This window comes from Delphinapterus leucas, chromosome 2 (assembly GCF_059928025.1).
Source record: "Delphinapterus leucas isolate spDelLeu-1000000601 "Yukka" chromosome 2, BTC_Dleu_Yukka2, whole genome shotgun sequence".
NCBI lineage: Eukaryota > Metazoa > Chordata > Mammalia > Artiodactyla > Monodontidae > Delphinapterus > Delphinapterus leucas.
The window spans coordinates 118,164,735-118,190,410 of NC_143130.1; the positions used below are offsets into that span (position 1 = coordinate 118,164,735).

The following is a 25,676-nucleotide window of genomic DNA, read 5'->3' on the forward strand; positions in this document are numbered from 1 at the left end:
GTACACGTTTATATTTTTAACAAAATAAAAGAAACCAGGGGGAAACCAAAATTTTTTCACACAAATATTTTAATAAAATTATCACGCAAAGTTGTATATATACACATACAACTATTTACAAATATGTAAGCATATGTACAAAGACTAGAAAGGAATATACAGAAAAAATATGTGTTAGGATACTGGGGTTCTGTTTCTTTTAAATTATTTTGTAATTATTTTACACTGAGGTAGGACTATTGTAGTGTTAGAGAATCTTGTATAAATGTATTTGTTCAAGAGCTTCCTTGTCAATATCCTTTTCTGGGTATACATCATAGTTCAGTGGTACCTCTTCAACCCAGGGAGATAACTGTATATTAACCTGGAAAAAAAAAGGTCATAAACAAATATGAAAATTGCAGAATGAACCTATTCTCTTGAATTTTGAGAAATCATGACTAAGTAATTGAACACAAAGGATTTTTATTACAATGAGAGGGACTAAGTTCTACATGGTGCCACATAATTCTTTGTCGTACTAAATGGTAAGTTTGTGGATTCAGGGACTTAATTAATTTACCTTGATTTTGGAATTTGAAAGAATAAAGAACATATAGTATAATTATTTTAATGTAAATAGTTTAATAATTAAACCAGCTTAAACAATAAAAGATTAAAACAACAATGGGAGTACACAGAGAAACGGTTCATATACACACAATGATGGTGCTAAGAGGTTGCACGAGAGGGGGTAATCTCCCTCCATAACTTTTATCAGGCCCTTCCCTTCACACTGCAAATTTGGGTCTCCGGGATACAGAAATTCTGGAGCCACCAATGGATATATTTGTTTAAAGAAGTTTCATTAAATAGGAAAGCAATAACATTATTCAAGAATTCATATATAAGGACTCTTTCAAAAATATTTTACTTTGGTAAGTGAAAATCACTGAATTATTTCAATACATATAGATATTATAAACTGGAGAGCACATATTTTAAAAGGTATGTTTTTATGAGTATGGAAAAGTATGGTAGAATCATACCACTCACGGGGTAGGGATCTCATGGGGAGGGAATTAGGTGGGGGGGAACTGGGGAGATCGACATTGTTTCTTTATGTATCTCTGGATTATTTCCCTTGTTATGACAAACATGAATTACTTTTGTAATTTAGATGATTGACAAAAATTTTTAAAGAAGGTATTATTGATGATTGTTTAGTTTTTTAAAGGAAGAAATATATATTTAAATTTGGCAGTGCTTGTATGTGAGGAAAGAGATATTAAAGAAAATGATAATATGACTCTGTACTAAGAAATGTCACAGTATCTTTCATCTAGGGATCTCAAAGAGCTTTACAAACATTAATTAACCTTTATAAAAGGGTCAACTTATTGGGCTGAATCTTATTATTATCAGCCTTATTTTGTATGGAGAATCTGAGGAACATAGAAGCAGTTTGTGCAAGATTCCAAACTTGACCTAGAAGCTCAACTGTGTTCAGGATGTGGGCCTCCAGTCCACTTACTGGTTCTAGAAACCTGAACAGCTCTGTTCCTTTTGTTCTCAGGGAAAAAGTTATGATGTGGGTGTTCTAAGTCTCTTACAAATATTTAATAGCATTTGTTAACCTAAATAAAACTGTAACCCCACAGCTGGAAAAATTGGGTGGAGAAGCAAAGGAATCTGTACACTTTCAGAGCTCTTGATGCCAGTGAACAAACCACAAATCGGTTCTTAAGCCATAAGGTTTTGTTATTCTTTCTATCATTGTCACTATATTCAGAAAGAATATTTCTAGAATATTTTAACAGCTATCAGAAAAAAGCAGAAGAAAAGTTTTGACAATAAAAATGCTGGGAAAGAGGCTTACACACCTGAAGACTTGAGAGAGAATCTTCAAGACTTGGCACGGTCACTAATAAGGATCCTCGTTTCCTTACATTATGGCTGATATATTCCCAGGCTCTATAACACATTCAAAACTTATATGTTATGCTTTACCAGACACTGGATATTTTTTCAAAATGAGGATGACAAAAAAAAAATATAGCCCAGGCGATATGTAGAAATCCAGATGGGTAAAAATGTTTGCCAGCAGAAAACAGGACCGCAGCAAGATACTAGAAATTGGTAAATTCAGTTCCTGAAGGGATGTTGGCAAAATTGTGAAGTTACAATACTGAGAGAGATTTAACAAGATGGGGATTAGGGTTAATACAAGGGATTGTGGGTAAGGCCAAAAGGAAGTTTTCAGAACTGATAAAGAAATCAAAGCTGGATCAGCGTTAAAGCCTCTTCAATTCTTTATGAACTGTCAAACTTTCTGCAGAATGGAACAGGGCTGAGGGGTGTGAGTGGGAAAGAGTCATGGAGAAAGGCCACAGAAGCCAGAAAACAAGCAAAGACTAAAATAAGAGTATAACATATAGATTAGATCTTTTAAAATGATATCAAGAGTGAAATCATACTTTATTTGGCTGTCAGAAATATTCAATGGAAAGAATTCTGGACACTATGGCACCTGAGAAGTTTAATGAGATCAACTAGATTTAAAGCACGATGGCACACCATGTGCATGTATATGTGTCAGAGGGCAGTGTCTGACCAGTTCTGATTAACCTGTAGAGCAGACATGAATGGGATTTCTACACCGTGCATGAGTTTTGACAGTACACCCTGCTATTGGGGAGCAAGGGTCAAGCAATGCAGGGATGTGCACCCCTTGTAGTGGGGCAGGTGGGCAGCAGTATCATTTGCACTTATTTTAGTTACAGCAATGGTTATTGGGTTTAGTATATTCTGGAGCTTACTAGGCAAAACGATACAAATGTTCTTTTTCTCAGGCTAGATATAAAACCAAGAAGCAGTGTTTGATAATAAATATCACTGTGCTTGGGCTAGAGCTGTTTGTTGTCTTGATGTAGTTCCTTAGAAATTATATATTTTACAAGTCTATTTAGTAAGACTGAAGAAGCTGAGTATACTGGCACAGTTGGGCATGGCTCTCAAAATAGCACTTGCTGTTTCTGAGAAGCTGTCATTGTGGTAGTTGTATATGTTTCACCTACTGAAAAAATACAGAGGCACCTTTTAAACAAAGAATTACTCTACTTGCTACAATACAGAATTATATAGGTAAATGATCAATTTTGTCAGAACGATTCCAATATCAGAATGCTTTACTGTATCTTCCAAACTTTCTCCCGTGTACTGTCATTCATGATGAAGGTAATTAACCATGAGAGGCTATCATCTATCTATATTTAGAATTCACTGCATTTGATTAACTTGGAGAAATGGCTGAACTAACACATGGTCAGTACCTATTTGGTGAGTCATGCAGAGTTTGTGAATTAATTTTCCAAGATAGTTTTTTTTTGGAGATTTTTTTTTTTTTTTTTGGCTGTGTCTGGTCTTAGTTGCAGCATGCGGGCTTCTCTCTAGTTGTGGTGTGCGGGTTTTTCACTGGACCACCAGGGAAGTCCCCCAAGATAGTTTTTAAAACAACCCAAACATGAAAATACTTTCCAGTATCAAGTTAACAGGTAGCATTCATCATTCTTCAGCATTCAAAATCTTCCTATATGAATCTGTGAAGAGTTTAAGGTGTTTTTCTCTTTTAACTTCTTACACAGCATAAACCTAGTATATTTCATTCTCCCACAATTATGTAATGTTTTGACTACTGGTCCTGAACTTCAAAAGGTAAAAAGCTATACATACTTTGTCCACTGGAAATTAAGCTTAAAGAGTGCACTATGATTAAAACAACTTGTTCATGTTGTGTTTCTGGCCTTTAGCCTGTGACCAAAAAATCATCACCCATTCTGGCTGAGCTCTGAGGATATGATTTGCTTTCTGTTGAACTAGTTTCTTTTTAAACTATTTACACTGTTAATTTTGTACTAACCTTAACCTACAAGTAATAGATATGTGTGTATGTGTGCGAGAGAGAAAATATAGACAGTAAAGGGGTGGCAGGATAAAGAGGGTTACTCATTCAGGATTCTACTCCATATTAACTGTTTATGGTCTATAATTATGTCTTTTTATTTCTTGCAGTAGAAACCTCACTGATGCACTAATCCAAACGTGTGTAATGCCCTTTCATAGATATGGAAAGGAGGTTTCCTGCATCCAGAGTATACGTATGTCATTATGATAAATAAGTCAGCAAGCCTAACTGACCAGAAAATCAGTGTCTCAGACTACAGGAATTTTCTAATTAGAGGAACCTATAAGTCCTGATGAGAAGTCAGAAAAGCCATCACAGGGAATTCCCTGGTGGTCCAGTGGTTAGGACTCCACACTTACTGCCCAGGGCATGGGCACAATCCCTGGTCGAGGAACTAAGATCCCACAAGCCCCGCAGAACAGCCAAAAATTAAAAAAAAAAAAAAAGTGATCAGAGATTCGCTAATTTTTCTATTGCTTGAATAGTGGAATAAACTCCAGGAACCTACTATTACCACATTAAGAACGTTTTAAAAATTTGATCATTATTCACTGTTTTCTAGCTGAATATTCTTGTATCTTGTTTTTTTTAAATTTTTATTTATTTATGGCTGAGTTGGGTTTTCCTTGCTGCGTGCGGGCTTTCTCTAGTTGTGGCGAGCAGGGGCTACTCCTCTTCGTTGCAGTACATGGGCTTCCCTTTGTGGTGGCTTCTCTTGTTGAGAAGCACGGGCTCTAGGTGCGTGGGCTTCAGTAGTTGTGGCAGATGGGCTCAGTAGTTGTGGCTCACGGGCTCTAGAGCACAGGCTCAGTAGTTGTGGCGCACGGGCTTAGCTGCTCTGCGGCATGTGGGATCTTCCTGGACCAGGGCTCGAACCCGTGTCCCTTGCATTGGCAGGTGGATTCTTAACCACTGTGCCACCAGGGAAGCCCTATATCTTGTTTTATAGTCATTTATAGGCACCAGTTAATTCCCATAATTTTGTGATAGGAGAGCATAGGACATGTTTTTTCAAAGAAAAGAAAACTGAGGCAGAAAAGAATAAGTATAAAAACCCACTGGGAATTGATAACTTCTTGCATCCCAGACTGCAAAGCAAATGCTTGGGTCATGAAACCATTTTATAACTACTCAAAATTAGATGTAATATTTACAAGGTTAGACAACCAAAGTTTATTTTTATTTTCATTTAGACATAACACATTTCCTTATTAATATAAACTCCTGACAGTTGAGGTCATTTCTGAGAAGTTTCATATCACTGCTGGGGCCACGGGTTTGATCCCTGGTTGGGGAACTGAGGTCCCACAAGCCTCACAGTGTGGCAAAAAAAAACAAATAAATAAAAAATAAAAAGTTTAATATGAAAACACTTCTACCAATCCCTTTTCATACTTTGTTAGATATATTTTAACAACAGATTTCTTGCTTGAATAAATAACGTACCTGGCCTGTTCTGCCTCATTAAGAAAATATTCAAAGACATTATTCATTATAATAACGTCAGCATTTTGCAGAAGTGAACCTTGTGTACAGATGTCTGCATGAAGCACCTAAAAAAGAATAAGTTCACGTAAGAGAACAAAGACACCGTATCATATAATCACGTAAGAAATAGCTATTGATTCAATGATGTTGTGAGGCAATATGGGAGATTCACACTTCTTAAAATGGGAGAACAGTATATTTAATACTACTACCTATGGAAGATACTCAATACCTAATAAAAACCATAAGCTTGTGAAAATTTTGTTTTAGATGGAATCATTTATATAGTTATAATTACACTCTTTTCACTCCCAGTTCAGAGCTTTTTCCATTATAGCACTAGTTATTCTGGCTCCATCATCAACTGGATTTGTACATTTGGGTAGTCAGTGTCTTCCTAAATAAAATGGAGTAATACATGTCCTGATTCACAGAATCAAATGGGACCATATAAAATTTAAAAAGTAATTTATAAATTGTAAAATGTTAATACAAATATTTTAACTGGCCTTGTCTGACTCTTCATCTAAAATTCACTTGAATATATTATCTATCCAAGAAAGCAAACAAAACAATTTATTGAAAAAACTATATACCTCAAAAAATTAACTTCGACTATAATCAACAAGTCTTGTAGACCACAGGCAAGATAATAAGAGGAAACATGTATTTGCTCAAGAGCAAAGCAAATAACTTTTATTTTAAAAAGGAGAGAAAAAGTTTTTTATATCATATGATTTCCTTCCAAAAAAGAACTTAGCCTTACAAATAAATAATATCCAGAATGTTTAAATCTCGATTTCTAATTAAATCAATATTCCTGTTAGTTATGTGATTCTTATTATGTAAGAGCAGTGTGTTTCTGTTCATTAAATATGGGATAGTGAGAAAAATCCATGAACTTATTATTGGACAATGAATTCTCTTTGATCACTTGCCTCTCAATTTCCAAGATGAGAGAGAAAGAGAAAAAAAAGGCAAGGATGGAAGGAGGAAGAGAATGAAAAGTTTTCCTTCTATAAGAAAGGGGAAAGCTAGATCCTTAATCTTACTAAGATATGTCTTTCAATATTTGATTGCATTGAACACCAGAGATCCTTAGATACACAATACTTCTGTGCATTGCCATTAGAAGTGCAGGATCACTAGTGAAATGACAAGGATTATTGCATCAACCAAAAAACTTCCTTTCCCCTTTTTTATTTTTCCCCTTACATATAAGAAACAGAAAATTTCTGTCGTAGCCCAACCCAGGACATCATTCTCCCATGAACTGCTATTCTGTGGCACCCACAATTCCTATTGAAAGCTTATAAAAAGATAAAAACTGTGAGCATTACTTAACCTTTTTGCTTACTTTCAACATTCAGAGTTTAATTAAATACACTTCTGACCAACATCAAGAGATTCAAAATTAGTGCTACCAAAACTATAGTTGATATGAAGAAAATTAAGAAAAAATTCTACTTTCTAATAAAATTTGGGAGGAAGAGAAAAATGTGAGTGGAACATATTGATAATAATTCAACTTTATTATCAGTGTTTTAAAATATTAAGTTAACTCAATCTGTTTCTACACAACAGCAATCAAGAATAGATTCAAAAAGAGTTTCCAACTCCAATGCAGAAGAAATTTGGCTAAACTATGCTATACAGTGGATAACAGAATAAACATTTAAAAGGGTACCTTTATTCTGTCAGTGAACTGGTACTTTTTTATGACCATTTCCTGCAACTGGCAAAAGTCTCCATTCAATTCTACTCCATATAATTGTGATGCTGAACTGTAAAGATAACCCTGAAATATGAAGATACATTATGATACAAAAGAATTAACTTTTAGTTGTGGGTTTATTTCTACTTGAAATTTTAAAAGTCAAACTTTTTTTTTTTTAAAGTCTTTATTGAATTTGTTACAATATTGCTTCTGTTTTATGTTTTGGTTTTTGGCCACGAGGCATGTGGGATCTTAGCTCCCCAACCAGGGATCGAACCCACACCCCATGCACTGGAAGGCAAAGTCTTAACCACTGGACCACCAGGGAAGTCCCTAAAAATCAAACTTTTAAAAATAGAATTCAATAAAGTAAAAATAAAGATAAAAAGGAAAGATAAGTAACATTTTATAATTTATGTAAAACAACTTTTAAGAACTTAGACTCTTACTCATCGAGACCTTGATTGTAGTTTATTAATTTCCGTTATTTAAAAGTAATCATATTTTTAAAGATTGATTTCTTACTTTTCCTGATAAAACTGTGCATTCAACAAAGTTGGAAATGAGGAAAGTGATCACATATAGATCCTTTGTTTAATACCCTACTTCCGTAATTTCTTGGGAATTTCAGGGGAAAGCAAGAAAGGCATTAACCTGTGGGAAATATAATGGAAACTCATGCACAGTCAGACACAAGAGGAGGGTGGCTGGAGGTGTGTCCTGCTTGGCTTTGAGAAGTCAGCCTGCTGTCTGGCAATCCACCAAAGATAACTGGCCATTAGTTAACAAGGATCATCAAGAACTGACTATATATTATTATGTATCTATTTTGGTTATAATAACAAAAAATAATCTGGAAGGAGAGGTCAAATCATATTCTGAAGACCATTATACATCAACTAACACTTACGTGTAAACTAAGTTTATATTCATAGCTCATCATGGATTTTTAGAATATGTTCAATGGAGCATATGTAAGTATTCAAAAAATTTTTGTTGACTGAATCAGTGACGTACTATAGAGGAAAATGACAATATGTCTAAATTCATTAATGCTGCCAAATACCTGCATAGCCACAATTATTTCAGCTATATACTTTTCTAACAAATAAAAAAATTAACAAGAATGGACAAAATATGGTAAACAAGCATAATCTCTAATGTTCTCCAAACAAAGCCATCTGATAAACTGTACTTTCTATTATGGCTATTTTTCCTAATTGTAGAATAAAAGTCAACACTGAAAAATAAATGAACCATGAAAGAGTTAACTGTTTCTGTTTAGAGCAGGCAGTGATGCTGGGAACTGATAGGGCCTGTTTCTGGCATGAACATCTACTGCTGTTGGCCACATGTTTTAACACATCTGCTAATGACAACCAGAAACCACATTTCAGTTTTTTGATAAAACCATTTAAGAATATTTAAAATGCTCATGATTTGAATTTTTTAAAAAAAGCCACATTGAAGACACAGAAGTCTACATTCAAACTTTGGATCACAGAAAACTAGAGCACGATGTGTCCTGGATATCATTTAGTTTGCTCACTTACAGGTCAGGAACTTGAGGCACAGAGGTGTTCAGGGACTTGCTCATAGCCATAAGCAATTTCCCAGATCAAGTAAATTTGTCAGTTTTATAAGAGCTCTTATCAAAACTCAGTATACTATACTATTTTAGTACAGTACAGAAAATGGAGTTAGAAGGGCAGTAAGTGAGTGACAGAATAGCAAAGTGTTATGAGGGTCACCTGTTGCTGTTTTGCTGATATTCCTTCACTTGTGTCACAAAGTCAAACTAGTAACGGAAATCAGAGAGCTGACCTTTGAAAGTCCAAATTTGATACACTGTTTTAACCATATTATTCAGTTACTCTAATAAATAAAGCCAAGCTGTCACCTTGGATGGTGGCAGGCAAAATTGATGCTAGTAGGAGAAGAAAGTATTTCCAAATGTTGAGTATGTCTACAAGCTGGACTTTACCCCGTAAAGGACGGTGCCAAGCCTGGAGCCAACGTCAACCAAGACCTTTCCCGATAGATCAGGGAGTACATGATGATAAATGAACTTCAATTCCATGAGAGAGAAGGAATGAGAAATAAACCCTGGAGAATTAGAACAGAGTAAACATTAAATTCTGCTTGGGGATTAACAATTCCATTCTGTATTTCTAATTCTTTCATCTGTAAAGTGTATTTCATGCTTTTCTTAATCAATGAAAGCCATTCAGAGGTTATTTAGAAAAAATTAATGTGATAATTTTGTATTCATTCACTCTGAGCTGTATTAGACAAGAACAAATATGAAGTCTCTGACACTTCAAAGGCCTCTAGAGGGAACTCCCTGGGGGTCCAGTGGTTCCACTGCCGGGGGCACGGGTTCCATCCCTGGTCAGGGAACTAAGATCCTACAAGCCGCGCAGCACGGTCAAAATCATCATCACTCACCATCATCATCAAAGGCCTCGAGAAGACCACTGCTCAGCTGCCTGTCCCTACCCCCATGCTCCTCATTTCCTTCTTGCTGCCGCTTAGGGTGTCCTGGGTTTTCCCCTTCCTCTTTCCCCTCTGACCTGCTGTTCCCAGCAACTGCTTCCTAACTCCCATACCATCTGGCTTTCTCACCCTATCCCAGAGCCAACCATAGGGCTTCCACCTCTTGTGGCATAGACTGTAAACTACCCAATGAATGACCATCTCTGGAGTGGAACAATGTGGCAGCCCTGAGCAACCTAGAGTGTGTTCTGGAGTGCAGGAGAGGGGTGGTATGGAAGGAGGTTAAGACACTCCTAAACTGTTATTTCCCTTAGTTTAATTGCTACAATTGCTAGTCTCCTAGCCCACCTTCGCGCTCCATTATTTCTGTAATGAATCACCTGGGAGAGCCTGAGTCTGTTTTTTCTGATATGGAGGTAACCCAAAGACTTTCTCTACTGTATGCTACATGATATAATGGTCAGGAAGGGGAGAAACTTTGACCATAACTAATGACTGGTGGCAAAGAAAATGGAAGCAGGCAGGCTAATCCCTTGGAAGAAAATAAAGGATGACTAGGCCTCAGAAGTAACACTGGAGGTGATGGGGTGGAGGGGGGTTGACCACCATAGCCCTTATCTCCTCTCATCCTCACGATCCTCCTTGCCACGTTAGTGCTCCTGCCCTGGGCTCCAGAGTCATCGTTCGTGTCTTGTAGCTGGACAAGCCCCTTTCATATAGGGAATAAGAGGCCCACACGGTGATAGCTTTTTCAGAGTCATTATAGTTATCCGGGCTGGTCTGGGTGTCCAGACACTATTTACAATCTGATTTTTATGTGAAAATACATCCTAACCTCCAAATTTTTCTGTGTCAAACGTAGCTCTTCTGTAAATTTCTGTACATCAGATCTGATATGGTGTTATTTATAATTCACTTTTTAGTTTTCCCTCTATTGTTCTTTTTCTTTTGGCTGCGTTGGGTCTTTGTTGCTGCGTGCAGGCTTTCTCTAGTTGCGTCGAGCAGGGGCTACTCTTTGTTGTGGTGCACAGGCTTCTCACTGTGGTGGCTTCTCTTGTTGCGGAGCACAGGCTCTAGGCGCATGGGCTTCAGTAGTTGTGGCACACGGGCTCAGTAGTTGTGGCACACGGGCTTAGCTGCTCCACGGCATGTGGGATCTTTCCGGACCAGGGATCAAACCCGTGTTCCCTGCACTGGCAGGCGGATTCTTGACCACTGTGCCACCAGGGAAGTCCCTTCTTCTACTGTTCTTGTCTAAGTCCTTTTCTATTCTGTGAATTTCAACTATTTCAAATGGAAAAAAGTACTATCTAAAAATAGAATCTTAAATCAGTAAACCAGGGTAGTTTAATCCCCAACTACAATACAGGTACTATATATTTGTATTAGCAAAATACTACAAATTTGGTAGTAGTTAATTTTCGAGAATAATATTATCTAAGATCAGTAATATGAGCACAATATTACTTACCCCCTCTAAGCAACACCTCTAAATCTAAGGGAGCAGGGAGATTGAAATATCATGTTTAAATTAATAGCCTAGCCAATAATATCCAGTTTGAACAAAAAGTATATTAACAGAAGAGTTAACATCTTAGCAGCATGGAGTCAGTCTAGTTTCCCATTTGAAACACAGGTGCTGCATCTGAGGGACAGAGATGCAGGAGACTGTCACTAGAGTTGTTCTGGGTTATAGACCAAAGATGCTCCATGATGTCAAATCATGGCCTGAATAGACTGTCAAGATTATCTATCTCCGCCCTCTGAATCCATGCCCATCCAACAATATCTGATTACTATCTGACTTCTCAAGTAGATGTTTCTATGGGGAGAATGTTTTCAGCCCCCTTGGCAGTTATATTTCTCATTGTAAATAAATCAGCACTATGGTTAAATGTGAATCTCTTTTGAGTATATAAAGTATGAGTCAGTTTCCCTGTATTCATTCACTTCTGATTAGTTGCTGGACCTGAAAAGTCACCTCCAATTAAACATGCTCAGTGAAAAGCAGAAATATCCCCCTGGGAGAGACATGAAGTGGCCTAGCTTCCCTGGACGATGTTTCTATTTAGTTTCCCTGACTGCAATAATTGGTAATGGCTAGGCTGCAGGTTGTCCTTTTGCTTTCCAAAAACAGTGAATGCTTGGGCAAGAATCTGCATACTCGGGACTTCCCTGGTGGCACAGTGGTTAAGAATCCGCCTGCCAATGCAGGGGACATGAGTTCGAGTCCTGGTCCAGGAAGATCCCACATGCTGCAGAGCAAATAAGCCCGGGAGCCACAACTACTGAGCCCGCGTGCCACAACTACTGAAGCCCACGCACCTTGAGCCCGTGCTCCGCAACAAGAGAAGCCACCACAATGAGAAGCCCACACATCGCAACGAAGAGTAGCTCCCGCTCGCCGCAACTAGAGAAAGCCCCGTGCAGCAACGAAGACCCAATGCAGCCAAAAATAAATAAAAAAATTAAAAAATAAAAATTAAAGATATTAAAAAAAAAACTGCATACTCATGACATGTAAGGAAAAGTACACACGAAGTCATCAGGTTTGCAGGCTTGAGTGCTCACCTAAAGGCGCCGTCTGGTGTGAGCCGCACACCATACAGTAGTATCTGCTCATTTTTCCTTCCTCACATAATGAATCAATAAAGTCTTCATCATAAAGGAATGCATCAACGTGAACTGTGGGTTCTGGCTGCTGCTGTATCTGGTGGAGAGAAGAAAAACATCAAAAGAAACAAAGTACAAAGAAGTCTCTTTTTATTGCTAAATAAGGCAAAACATCAGTGGTTCATATGCTAAAATTCTGAGAGCAACGACAAGGCCCAGGAAGACAAGTTTTGATTATGGAAGTCAGCAACTCTGCTCTGCTTTTGTTTTATTTTTCAGACACTAGCAACTTGTTATTTGACGTGTCATGATGCAAAACATGGCTATGAGAAATAGATGAAAATTTTAGATGAAAGGAGTATTTTGAGACCATCTTGTCCATCCTAAGTAGTATATTTTACAAATAAAGAAAGTGATACCCAGAGAGATTTCTCCCAAGAAATGACACTAGTTAGTTAAGAGCGGGAAGAACTGAAACTAATATCAGGTCTTCTGAGTCGTACATGTCAGCGACTTACCCATCAAAATACTTAGCAAGTAATCTTTGCCCAGAAGCAAAGTTTTCAAATAATAACAATGTTAGTAAAACTACATGCTTACAAATAATAGCACTTTATTAATACTGGTGGTACATGATATAATAGCAAGCAGCTACAGAGAAAAATATGTCTGATTCCTTCTACTTTAACACTAAATAAAGAATCAACCTATCTGCTTGGAAATCTACAAAATTATATCTACATCTATACACACACACACACATATAAGTATATAAAATGTATGAACATATACAAGGACCAGAAGGAAACAAAGGAAGAGAAAAACAGTTTGTTGGGATGGGGGATTGTGGGTCCACCATTAACATGCAATGAATACTTTTTTCTCTCTTTATATATTGTGTTATATCATGAGACTGCTAAGATTGTTTTATTAATAACATCCAAACTGTATTACAAATATTGCTTTTAGTTTTTATACGACCCACTATTTTCCTCCTGTAAATGACTGGATGTTTACTAAGATTACTGAGTGCTCACAATGTGCACAGAACTACCAAAAATGTACAGGATTTAGTACCTCTGCTCAGGAATTCACATGCTGAAAAACCACATGAAGCGCTGCTACTTTCAGATTAGTGGGGGAAGAAGAAATTATTATTCTTAGTTTTGCTTTAGGAAACAGTATTTATAGCATATGTATCCCATAAGAGTTGGGCTTTGAAGGTACTTGAATGAGGGGGTTGTCTGGAGAAGAAAAGTGAGAATTCTAGGAATAAAGGAATAAAAGAAGCAAAAATTGTGTAACGCAAAAGTAGGAGAAGGAAACAAAGGGGTGAACTTCACCCTTGATAAAAGCCACGGAAATGGAACAGGGAAAAGAAAACCAGGACAATGATGTAGGCAGGGACAGATTAATGTCGTGCCTTGATTTTGGGGGTGGGGGTGGGGGTGGGGGGTTGAGTGCTTGGCAAACAGGACACCCTCAAAAAATATCTGTTGAATGAATGGTACTAGGGAGCCAGAAGGTTACAGACTCAAAAGAATTGGGGACATGATTGAAGCACCAAATGAAAAAGCAGAATTCAGGACTGATTAGACTGGAAAGGCTAAGGGGGTTAGGGGAGAATAGGAGAATCCTCAAGTAACAATCCACAAACAACAACAACAATCCTCAAGAGTAAATTAATTTAGCATATTTACTTTTTGGAGGGCTAGATGTTCTGAGGAAAGCATGGTTTCTAGAGGTAAGCAATTCCGAAGGTCTTCTGCTATGTTTTTCAACATAATGTCATTATTGTCTTGAATGAATTCATCAAAATCTCCTGCAAAAAAAAAACCAAAAAAAACAGATATAGCTTTTATGGATGTACTCATACCTAGACTAAGTGATTACAATGGGTGGATATTTTCCATCAGATAGCATCAATTTATAACAATAAATAAACTTTCTAACCAATGAAATATTTAAATTTTAACAAATGTTCCATTGAAAACACTGAGTTTTTCCTTTTTCCAAACTGCTTGAAAATATAAAACTTGACTATTTCAGCCTGTTATAGAACAATAAAGGCATTTAAAAAATATGTAGTACTTTTACTACTTTATTTTTACTTAAGGAAAGTACTGCTATTAGTTTTTAGGGTCTTAAACTTACCAGTAAGTAGTCAAATATTCCTTTTGTGACCATACAGATCTTACAAGTTTAGGAGGCATCACACAGGGATTACTAAGAATATAACTTTAATCTGAGCATCTCTGCCTCCAATAAAATGTACTCAAGACTTTGGATAACAAGAACTAACAGATGGCACCAACTATAGAATAAACTTTATAAGAATCATGTTGCTCCACTGCATTTGAACAGCAGATAAAATGATCATTAAAACAGCACATTTCTGATGGCTGTGGCCTACCTTTGGATAATCTGGCAAAAAGGGAAGTGTGCGTGCATGCCGATGTATATAGCAATTAAGGTGGAGAAGGTAAGAGACTGACGGTGAATCTAGGTGAGGGTATAAAAGTGGTGTTCATTGTTCTGTTTTTTCACCTTATCTGTGTGTTTATAAATTTTTTTAAATTGGCTCTACAAAAGTATGATTTCTAAGCAGCTCATATAATTTTAACCAGAATGTGACTTATCTGGAAGTAAAATATTCTAAAAGTTAGCTACAGCCTGAATGCCAAATATAGACTGGAAAGGACTACTAATGAAAACATTTTACCTTTTTCTTAAAAGACTTATATTGAATTCTTGCTAGAGTAAAAGGACCTCGAAGGGGTTGTGTTTTTCTTACTGTTTTAAAACAGCTATAGAAGGAAAACAAGGAGATTCTGAAGAAAATATCATCCATCTCCACATCTCGCCCCCCAAATATTTGGTTGTTTTTAAATAAGTTCATGATTTCCTTCTTAAACATAATAATTCTTATGTTGGGTCAGAATGCAATTTTCATGTCACAAACAACAATTAAAATTTGGATAATATTTTCTAGTTTGCAAAGTTCTTTCACATAGAAACTAGGTCATTTAAGTATTATAACATCCATGTAAGGAAGACAAAGCAAGATTACATTCTCTGATTTACAGAGGAGGTAACTGAGTCTTTGAAGGTTAAATGAACTGTGAAAAGTTACAAGGCAGGCCAACAGCAGCACAAGAAGCAAACCTAGGTTTTTTGCTTCTAAATAAAGCTACTCTTCTTTTTCACTTTTTCCACTGTTTCCCTACGTACAGAGGTTCTTTCTCTGTGTAACTTCCTTTTGAGCAATAGTAGTTAATATGAAGATACTGATATATTATTTGGCTCCCTGAACTAATGTAGAAAGGCCTTTTAGCTCTTTTTTCTTTCCTCACCTATCTAGTATAATGATCTAAGTTGTTGCTTCAAATTATTTCTAGAAGGATGCAAAATATAAATTATAGAGAAATGAAAATACTATGAAGATTCGTTCCAAATTGTTTTAGGTGGAACTTAAATAGCACCTGTGATGCATTTTTTAAAAAACTGGCCTTTTAAAAATTGTATTCTTAAAATCTAATTAAATTTTCTCAAGGTGTTAATTAATACCTAACATCTGCTTAGCTTCTCTCTGTAGATGGGAAACTGTCTAGAAGCCTCTATGACTTGCATTTAATTCTAATAATATCACTCACACCATTGATTCTTAGCAAGTTCTCTCAATTTATAAATGGTATATAACTGAAGAAGCCAATAAAAATCTCATTATACCAAACTAAGATATCTCATAGCCCAACTTCTTTGGATTTAATTCTGTAACATAAACAACCATGTTAGGAAAACATAGTTTTCATGTGGGTCGGCCTTATAAGAGTCTTATAGTGGAAAGGGAACTTAATTATGAACTATTACCAAATGGCAGAATCCATCCATGCATCTCTGACATATGATTGTTTTTCAGTCTTCACCTGAACACATTCGGGAAGTGCATTTCTTCCATGTGCTGAGCCAGAATCTACCTTTCCATAACAGCTCATTTTTCTAATTTCAGCTCGAGAGGAATCATCATCTTTAATGCTATTGCTATACGGCATTTATTGAATGAGCACTTTTAAGGCATGCTAAATTTTGTGCAGTGCTTTTCAAACAGTCATTTAATCCTCAGAATCCTATATGTGGTACTATTATCACTTCTATTTTATAACAAAATAAGAATGTGAGGTCAGAATTTAAGTTACTTGTCTCAGGTCATACTGGCCAGAAAGTGGTAGAGTTGGAATTTGAATGTAGGTCTAACTCTGAACTCTTAGTTACTATACCATACAGTCTCTCTAAGGGAGCTCAGAAGGCAGCTGGCTAGTAAGAGCACCCCTATCACTGACTTAGCCTTCTCTTCTCCCTAGCTCTGACCACGGTTCCTTATATATTGTGGGAACCATATCCACTGCCATCTGGTTGCCATCTTCTGGACTTGTTCAACAGCCCCTTTAAATGTGGCCCTGGAACTGAACTCAATTTGGCAATTTAGTTCTCTAATCCATGACTACCTTAGCTTATTTTCCTCTTCTATCACTTTGTAGTGTCTAGGGCTCTGATTGCTACTGCTACTGGGTTATTAATAGACTTGGAAGGGGTGGTGGTGGTGAACCATCTAAACAGTCATATGTGAAGATCAAGGGAGCTGGAGAAATGAAAGATGGGAAGGGCTGCAAATTCTGAACCATCACAATAGATTTCCCGCTGTCTCCCTAGTTAAATATGTTTATTTGGGAGTTAATCCCCCAATTAATGTAAGCATTACCAGGCAAGATGAGAGATATTATGAAATTGTGTGTTAAATTACTCAGTCATTTTAAAAAGGCAGTATTAAGTGAAGACTCATTCCCAAGGATACCAGGTGAAAATGAGAACTGACACCTCTTATCCTGGACAACAAACTCTGATTCAACTACATTCAAGGGTAAAAAGAGATTCCTTCAGTTACAGCAGTGATTCTTCACCATGGTCCTAGTTAACAGGATCCACATATGGGCTTTATGTGGTCCATAAAAGGCCTAAAGTTGCATGCTTGGTTGTATACATAAATATGTATAGTTTTCTAGGAAGAAAATTCTCAAAAGATCTTTCATAATAATAGTTAATATTTGTTGAGCACTGTATGTAAGGCACTGTGGAAATTTTTAGCTCAAGAAGGCTAAAATTAGTTTCATTATCTGTAGTGGTTGGCAAATAACTTCTGAAAAGAAGGGCAAGACATTTTTGCCCTAATAATGGCTATAAAACAGGTGGAAAAGGCATGATATGATAGGATATTACTGCAGTGTGTAAAACTGGAATTCATTTAACATTCTATCATCATAAGTATTTGTTATTAAAATTAAATTCCTTAAAACATTATTTTGAAAGGCTGTGTAATATTCCACCATATGTATAGTACTTAACCGTTCAGTCCTACTAATATACATTTAGATACAATTATAGCTGTGAAAAATTGGGAACACTGCAACTAACATTTTGGCATACATCATCTCTTTGTATTTATTTCCTTACTATGAATTCTTAGAAGTAGAAGAACTTAAACATTTTAAAGGTTTTTGCTACATATTGTCAAATTTCTTTCCTGAAAGATTATACCAATTTAATCTATCAGAAAAGAATAAGAATATGTGTTTCATTAAAGCCTTAGAGCATTGAATAGTACCATAAAAACAAACTTTGTTGTTTTAATGTGCATTTCTTTAATTACAAGTGAGGCTGAACATCTTTTAACATGTATAATAGCTATTTCAGAATGTGTGGTAACAGTACGTTGCTTGGAAAAAGTTAAAGAAAGGTGTTAATCAGTTGCCTAAGGACAGTAAGGTTTTTCTCAAATTACATATGTAGGTGGGAAGGGAGTGGAGAAAGAAGAGCTTCACTAAAGAGCAAACTTCATTCTTTAAAAATTTCCTACTTATATTTAATTAAATACATGGGGACAGAGAAGTCACCAAAGCTGACAGTATATGAATCAAACCCCACTTTTTACATCTAGTCAGGTATCAAGTCCTTTGTATCACTTGGACTTGATACCTGTATCACTTTCTCTTTTGAATCCACTTCCTCTTTATTACCGCTTCAAATACCTCAGAGGCACAGGCACCACCTCACATTTAGAATATCAGAACAAACTCACAATTAGCTCCTGAACTATCAGTTTCCCCCCAATATAAGATATCCTGCACGCCGATTTTAAACTAATCTTGCTTCAACTTCACTTTGTGTCACTCCTTCCCCTTACAATTTTGGGATAGCTTTTCACTTTTCAACATATGAAGTGTCACTCTAGACTTTCAAGGCCCTCTATATCACCAGAGTCTAACCATCCTATTTTCTATTCTCATTACTCTCTAACATAACTTCTGCTTAAGATGTACAAATCTCCTCAGGTGTTTTCCATACTCCTTCCTGTTCATACTCTATGACCCTGCCTTTTGCAATATGGCCCTGCTCAAGTTACTTCATCTCCATGAAGTCTTACGTTCAAACTCTGGCCTTAACTCACCCATATCCTTACTTCTAATGACTTACAATACATAATTAAACATTGGGTTATATATTTCCTATTATTCATTCATATCTAATATTACTCTGAAGTTCTTATTCAAATTTTAAAAATTTACTGAGGGGACTTCTGGTCCTAGACAAGATGGCTACTTCCCTCTTTTTCCCCTGCTCTTCCCCTCTAAATACAATGAAGTACCCTGGAAATAAATCAACAGGCAACCATAAAGGACTCTGAAAGCTAGAAAAAAGGTAAACTGTCTAGGGACCTGAGGATTTAAGGAAGGAGGGTCACTGCAGTGAATTCCCTCCTGAGTTTTCCTTTTATCTTCCATGTAGCCTGGACTGGGCCCTGGAGAGGCCTGCATCCCAGAACTACCAACAGCCAGATTGAAAAAAAAGAACAAAACAAAAACTAAGAAAAGCCTGCTCTCTCTCACCAAAGACTGTAAAGGGGAAGAACAACAGAGACGTACTGGGGAGCCCTAATCCCTAGTCCACACCTGGGGCAGTGGCAGGCTATCTGGTAATGACAGGGGAGGCTGCTGTCCTCAGGCCCTCTACCCAGCAGGATAGAGACCCAGGCCTGAGGTCTCCCAGCCTTCTGCCCAGTGGCCAAGAGCAAACCAGGCCCTGTACTGCTTGTCCCCTACTCCCACTGGTGGAAGGTAAGCTCAGTGACATAGGGTGATCCAAGAAACTGTCCTTCTCCACGCAGGCAACACCAGCATAGACTGAGCAGGAGCCCCAGCAGTTTCAAGGAATGAAGCAGACCTGAATAGCACTGCAAGGGCACTGAAAACTAAATTGTTATCAGAGCTACAGCCCACAAAAGCAGGCCAGAACCAACAGGTTAAACTTAAGCAGGGTAACTGCCTACTAAGATAGAAGATTTGAATAGGATCAAGTCAGCATAATATCTAAAATATCCAGGATAAAATCAAAATTACCCTAGCATACAATCAGAATATCCAGGATACAATGGAAAATCATTTATACCAAGAACAGGAAGTCATAATTTGAATCTGGCAATCTAGATGCTAACATGTAAATTAATCAGAATTTGGATGATCAGACAAGGCTTTTAAAGCAAACTCCATAATAAAAATGCTTCAATAAGCAGTTAAGAATTATCCTGTAACAAGTGAAAAAAATAGAAAATCTCAGCAAAGAAGTAGAAGTCATAGAAAAAGAAATAGAAACTATAAAACTAAACAAACAACAACAAAAAAACACTTGCTGAATGGGTTCAGTAGTAGAGATGACAGAGGATAGAATCAGTAAACTTGAGTTGACAGATCTATAAAATTTATTCCATCTGAACAACAGAGATAAAATAGACAGAAAAAAAAATAACTGAACAGAGGCTTAAGGATTTGTGGAATAACAAAGATCAAACATTAGTGTCAGAGCTCCAGACATAGGGAAAAAAGTGTGGGGCTGAAAAGTATTTGAAGAAATATAGCTAAAAACTCCCCAAATTTGGTTAAAGACATAAACCAAGCAAACTCCAAATATGATAGACCCAAAGAAATCCACATAAGAACATACCATAAACTTCTAAAAACAAAAGAGACAAAGAACAAATCTTAAAAGAAGCAAAGAGAAATGATTCACTCCCTGTAGGGAAACACCAATTCAAACAGTGAATTTTTCATCTGAAACCACAGGAGCAGACTTCCCTGGTGGCACAGTGGTTAAGAATCTGCCTGCCAATGCAGGGGACACAGGTTCAATCCCTGGCCCAGGAAGATCTCACATGCCGTGGAGCAACTAAACCCATGTGCCACAACTACTGAGCCTGGGCTCTAGAGCCCACGTGCCACAACTACTGAAGTCCATGCACCCTAGAGCCCATGCTCCACAACAAGAGAAGCCACCGCAATGAGAAGCCCGTGCACCACAACAAAGAGTAGCACCCACTCACTGCAACTAGAGAAAGGCTGTGCGCAGCAACGAAGACCCAACGCAGCCAAAGAAAAACCCCCAAACCCCCCCAAAACAAAAAAAGAAAACCAAAAAACAAAAGAAAGAAAAAAAACCCAAAAAACAAAACAAAAGAAATAAAAAACCAAACCAAAACAAACAAACAAAAAAGCCATGGGAGCCAGAAGATTACAAAATTTTTCAAATGCTAGAAAAAAAGGACCACAAACTGTAAATTTTATATCTGATGAAATTATCCTTCAGGAATGGAGAAGTAAAGAAAACCTCAGATGCAGAAAAACAAAGAATTTGTTGCCAGCAGACCTACCCTTAAAGAACTGGTAGAGGAAACTCTCCAACAGAAAGGAAATAGCAGAAGAAGGCTTGGAACTTCAGAAAGTAAAGAACAACAGAATGGGTAAAAACAGAGTAAATTCATTACACTGTCTTTCTCTTCATTAGTTTCTTAAACCATATTTGATGGTTAAATCAAAATTTATAAAACCATCCGTAATAGTGCTCAATGTATATAGAGGAAATACATAAAATAATCATATTTTTAAAGTGGGGGAGGGTAAAGGGACCTACATGAAAGTAAGATTTCAATACTTCATTCTAGTGTTAAAACATTGATACCAGTAGATGGTGATGTTACATATGTATACTGTAATAGAGTAACCACAAAGAAAACTATACAAAGAGATAAACTCAGAAACACTATAAACAAGAACAGAATTCTAAAACTGTTCCATTTACCCACAGGAAGGCAAGAGGAGATAAGAAATTGAGAAACAGAAGGATCAAACAGGAAACAAGAGATTGGAAAATCTGTAAGTTATGTGGCTACTTCTTCAGTGGTAATAGCAATATAATATAGAACTGCAGTAGTATGCTGTTCGACAAATGTAACTAGATCCCAGGCTTTGCTTTTTAGATTTGTCGTAATTTCAAAGAAACTCTAACAACTCGGTAGCTGCTGTTCAGCAACAGGTTCAATTCTGCTCAATGAAGACGTATTTAAAAGACAGGAAACAGGGCTTCCTTGGTGGCGCAGTGGTTGAGAGTCCGCCTGCCGATACAGGGGCCATGGGTTTGTGCCCCGGTCCGGGAAGATCCCACATGCCGCGGAGAGGCTGGGCCCGTGAGTCATGGCCGCTGAGCCTGCGCGTCCGGAGCCTGTGCTCCACAACAGGAGAGACCACAACAGTGAGAGGCCCGCGTACCGCAAAAATAAATAAATAAATAAATAAAATAAAATACAGGAAACATAAAAGCTTCTAGTCACCTACTATTAACTTCTTTAAGCATTTAAATATTATCTTGATTATTTTATTATTTTCTTATACACACCTTAATTTTCTATCCTTTATAACTTGATTCTTTTTTTTTTTAAAGCAGATTTACATAGACTTTTTTTTTTTGCGGCATGCGGGCCTCTCACTGTGTGGCCTCTCCCGTTGCGGAGCACAGGCTCCGGACGCGCAGGCTCAGTGGCCATGGCTCATGGGCCTAGCCGCTCCGCGGCATGTGGGATCTTCCCGGACTGGGGCACGAACCCGTGTCCCCTGCATCGGCAGGTGGACTCTCAACCACTGCGCCACCAGGGAAGCCCAGACTTTATTTTTTAATTTAAATTTATTTATTTATTTATGGCTGTGTTGGGTCTTCGTTTCTGTGCGAGGGCTTTCTCTAGTTGCGGCAAGTGGGGGCCACTCTTCATCGTGGGGCGCGGGCCTCTCACTATCGCGGCCTCTCTTGTTGCGGAGCACAGGCTCCAGACGTGCAGGCTCAGTAGTTGTGGCTCATGAGCCCAGTTGCTCCGCAGCATGTGGGATCTTCCGAGGCCAGGGCTCGACCCCATGTCCCCTGCATTGGTAGGCAGATTCTCAACCACTGCGCCACCAGGGAAGCCCTATAACTTGATTCTTAATAGAAATTTTTATGAGTTGTTGGTTTGACATCCTCATTTGTATTTGCATACTCAGGAAAAATTCAGAGGCTTCAGAATGGTGTTTGTTAACAGACAGCTGTTAACAAAATGTAATTTTTAATATGCCTATTGGGGACCTCACATACAGTTTGGCTCTCGATCAAGAGTCCACTATATACATATACAAGAAGTACAAAAGAACAGATGCTCTGCCACAAGATTAGAATCAATGAGCTGAAGTCCTGCTGTATTTTTTACTCCTTTTATTTATTTATTTGAGGGGGGAGTTGTCTTTGTGTGCTTTGTCCCTCAGACTTTTTTCATCCTTCTTTACTGGTGCTCATTTGTTTTCTAGACTTTGGCCTAAGCGGTACCAAGGTAAATACAGGCTCTATCTTTATTTTTTCTATATCTTCAGTTTATATCATACTTTGACATGTGCTTGCCTCTGTCCTGGTCCAAGCTTCTGGTTCTATCAGCCTGATCCCAAATGACCTCAGGTCTTGGTATGATAATCCCACTATTCCTTCAGAGACCAAGAATATTATTCTTCCTTTTGTGTATTTAAAATTATTGTGATTTTTACCTGTTAGCAATATGTAGATTTTTTTCAGTTTCAGTAAACTCTGTGAAACTCAAAACCAAAATCATGCCTATTATTATCTCTTGCTTTTCCATTAAATGGTATAAAAATTCAAGGAGAGTTATAATTATCAAAGGTCTAAGCAAATGTCATACAAGTAAGACATTATGCGATAATTTTTTTCCTGGAAGAAGGAAGTTAATTAGGAAAATGAAAAATTGTTGATTGGAAGAATCTTTTGTGCTGTATTTCATAAAAAAGTACACTGTAAGTGTCAGTTTGGGAAGATGAGAATGTTCTGGAGGCAGATGGTGATGACGGTTGCACAAAGTAAATGTATTGTACTTAATGTACACTTAAAAATGGTTAAAATGGTAAATCTTGTATTATGTATATATTACCACATAAAAAACGTATACCAGTAAATTACACTCCTTTTAAAGATTCATATTAAAACATACTCCTTCATTTTAAGCTAAGTGACACTCTCATTTCTTAAAATATTCATGTAATAAACATTCTTCAGTAACTCAGTTTGTGTTCTAAATTGCTTAACAAATTGCTTGAGCTTCTCTACTACAGGATCGGCTGGAGAAAGGCACAGAACGTGGTGTTAGTAAAAGTAAAAACATCTTCTTTAGCCAACGGTATTGGGTCTTCTTGTTTACAAAATCATCATACAAAACATGCTTTCAACGAGTTTGAAAAATGGAGTCTCAGCTGATGCCTCTAAAACTGGAGATTTAGATTACAAATGGCTCCACAAAACTGAAATCTTGAGGGCAAGGATGTTTTAGTAATGGTGCAATTGCCAGAACCAGGCAATAGATGGCATTTTTGTAGGCACCCAGGGCTTTTGGAATAAAATATCTCGTAAATTCCCACCTTGCATCTTGTCTGTGTGTATAAATATGAAGCTAGCTCTTTGGTTTTCTCCACTTTCCAGGCTAAATCTCACTACCAGATGTCCAAGTTAATTTTAGTTTGGCATCTTATCTAAAATGATCCTCCAAAATGTGTAGTAGTAGTAGTAGTAGTAGTAATAACAATAATGATAATACCCAAATTGACTATAACATCACAAAGAGAGAAAGTTCTAGGAAGAACCTCACGGATGGAAGTCTAAAATTGGGAGTCATCAGCAAACAGGAATATTTCAAGTCATGAGTCTAGATGAAAATAAACATGGAAATCAACGTTTAGGGGTACAGAAGCAGAGCATGGTTTGGAATAGTTCTCCAACAAGGAATATCCTATCCTCTTGTGCTTTCACCAGGCTTCATTTTGCCAAAACAGATCTATCCCATTCTTCAATAACTCGACCTAATTACCACATTTCCTCGATTCTAACTTGTACTTTTTTAGTATTACTATCATTGAAAATCAAAGTCCTGTCCTCCCCTCCCCCTTTTCTCCCTCTCCCCACCTCGGAACACCTGCTATTAAATTGATGGCCCATTTTACAATTGAGAAAATAAATGCACTAGCTACATGTGATTTTGCCTACAGGGTAAAAACTTCCAGCTCTACAGCCTGAAACTTCTCTTGCAAAGGGCTTTTTCAGGTAGTATCCTACTGGTCGTCCCAAATTTGTGGGAGTAATGGGGAGGAGGGCTAACCCATCACCCCGCCACCCCCCCCGTTTTTTTTTCCTTTAGAGGAGAGGTTAGGCACAAGGCGGCTGTAGCCGCTTGTCTGAAGTCTGTAGCGGTATCACAAACCCAGAGCCAGGTCCTCCTGGACCAATCCTAAACTGGATTCTTAAACTGACAAAAGTTTGCGATGTGCCCCCGTTCAACCCGATCCGTAGCAGAGCAGAGGCCAGCACAGCTACCCTATGGAAGGCTTCTGGCCTCACCCTAAGTCCCCAAGGTTAGCGCCCACAGCATATTCTTGCCCCAACCGTCTGACTCTGGCTCTGATCGCTTACGGGTAGTTCTCATCCACTGGAGCAGAGCTGGGAGGTCTGCTGGAGCCACCGTACGGAGTAGCTGCAGTACTGCTTGCCGAGCTGAGCGGAATTCCATGTTGGAGGAAAAAGCAGAGCAGGGGAAGGTTCGCACTGCGCACGCGTAGGCGTAGGCAGAGGCGGGTCCAGACACCTGATTCGACCCGGGGTGGAACCCGCCTCCCTTGGCTGCTAAAGTCCTAAGCCCCGCCCCCTCTTTGGAGTTCTCACTTGCTCCCGGGAATTCCTACACGCAAACATCCCTACACCCCCATCTCTCTCCGCTGGTGGTGCTCAGCCAAGTCATTTTTTCTTAAGGTGGCGCCTGGAGGCTGGACTTCTTTCCAGAGATCGCATCCCTAGAGAGCTTCCTATCTTAATACTAACTTTAATGCCGCAGTTATTGAGCGATAGAAAACGAATGTCAAAAGCCAGTCAAAGCAAACAAACATCTCAATAAACCCTTTCGGTAAACGCACTGAAGGAACGCGGCGGGTGCCCCGGAAGCGGAAGTGTATCCTCTTCATGAAA

At 37.9% G+C, this 25,676-nt stretch overlaps 1 protein-coding gene across 2 annotated transcripts; it reads right to left on the minus strand.

The window, feature by feature from the left end:
- Nucleotides 1-25,653, minus strand: LOC111173232 (uncharacterized). Of its 2 annotated transcripts, XM_022570728.3 has the most exons (8): nt 25,128-25,648; nt 13,958-14,079; nt 12,216-12,354; nt 9,133-9,254; nt 7,119-7,229; nt 5,390-5,496; nt 1,863-1,953; nt 12-364 (listed from the first exon to the last, which is right to left on the minus strand). In XM_022570728.3, the coding sequence occupies exons 1-8, from the start codon at nt 25,222-25,224 to the stop codon at nt 248-250; spliced, it is 906 nt and encodes a 301-aa protein (XP_022426436.3). In that variant the 5' UTR covers nt 25,225-25,648; the 3' UTR covers nt 12-247. The 2 variants fall into 2 exon arrangements, with proteins under 2 accessions (XP_089763736.1, XP_022426436.3); XM_089907610.1 differs by lacking the exon at nt 1,863-1,953 and having other exon boundaries at nt 1-364; nt 25,128-25,653.
- Between the last annotated feature and the right edge of the window lie 23 nt (nt 25,654-25,676).

Excerpts from the sequence above, each read along its gene's own strand:
- LOC111173232 (XM_022570728.3), bottom strand. The coding sequence starts at position 25,224 with ATGGAATTCCGCTCAGCTCGGCAAGCAGTACTGCAGCTACTCCGTACG. Across the intron at positions 5,497-7,118 it reads AGTTCACTGACAGAATAAAG|GTGCTTCATGCAGACATCTG; the intron begins GTACCCTTTTAA and ends ATTCTTTTTTAG. Across the intron at positions 1,954-5,389 it reads AATGAGGCAGAACAGGCCAG|AGCCTGGGAATATATCAGCC; the intron begins GTACGTTATTTA and ends AATGTGTTATAG.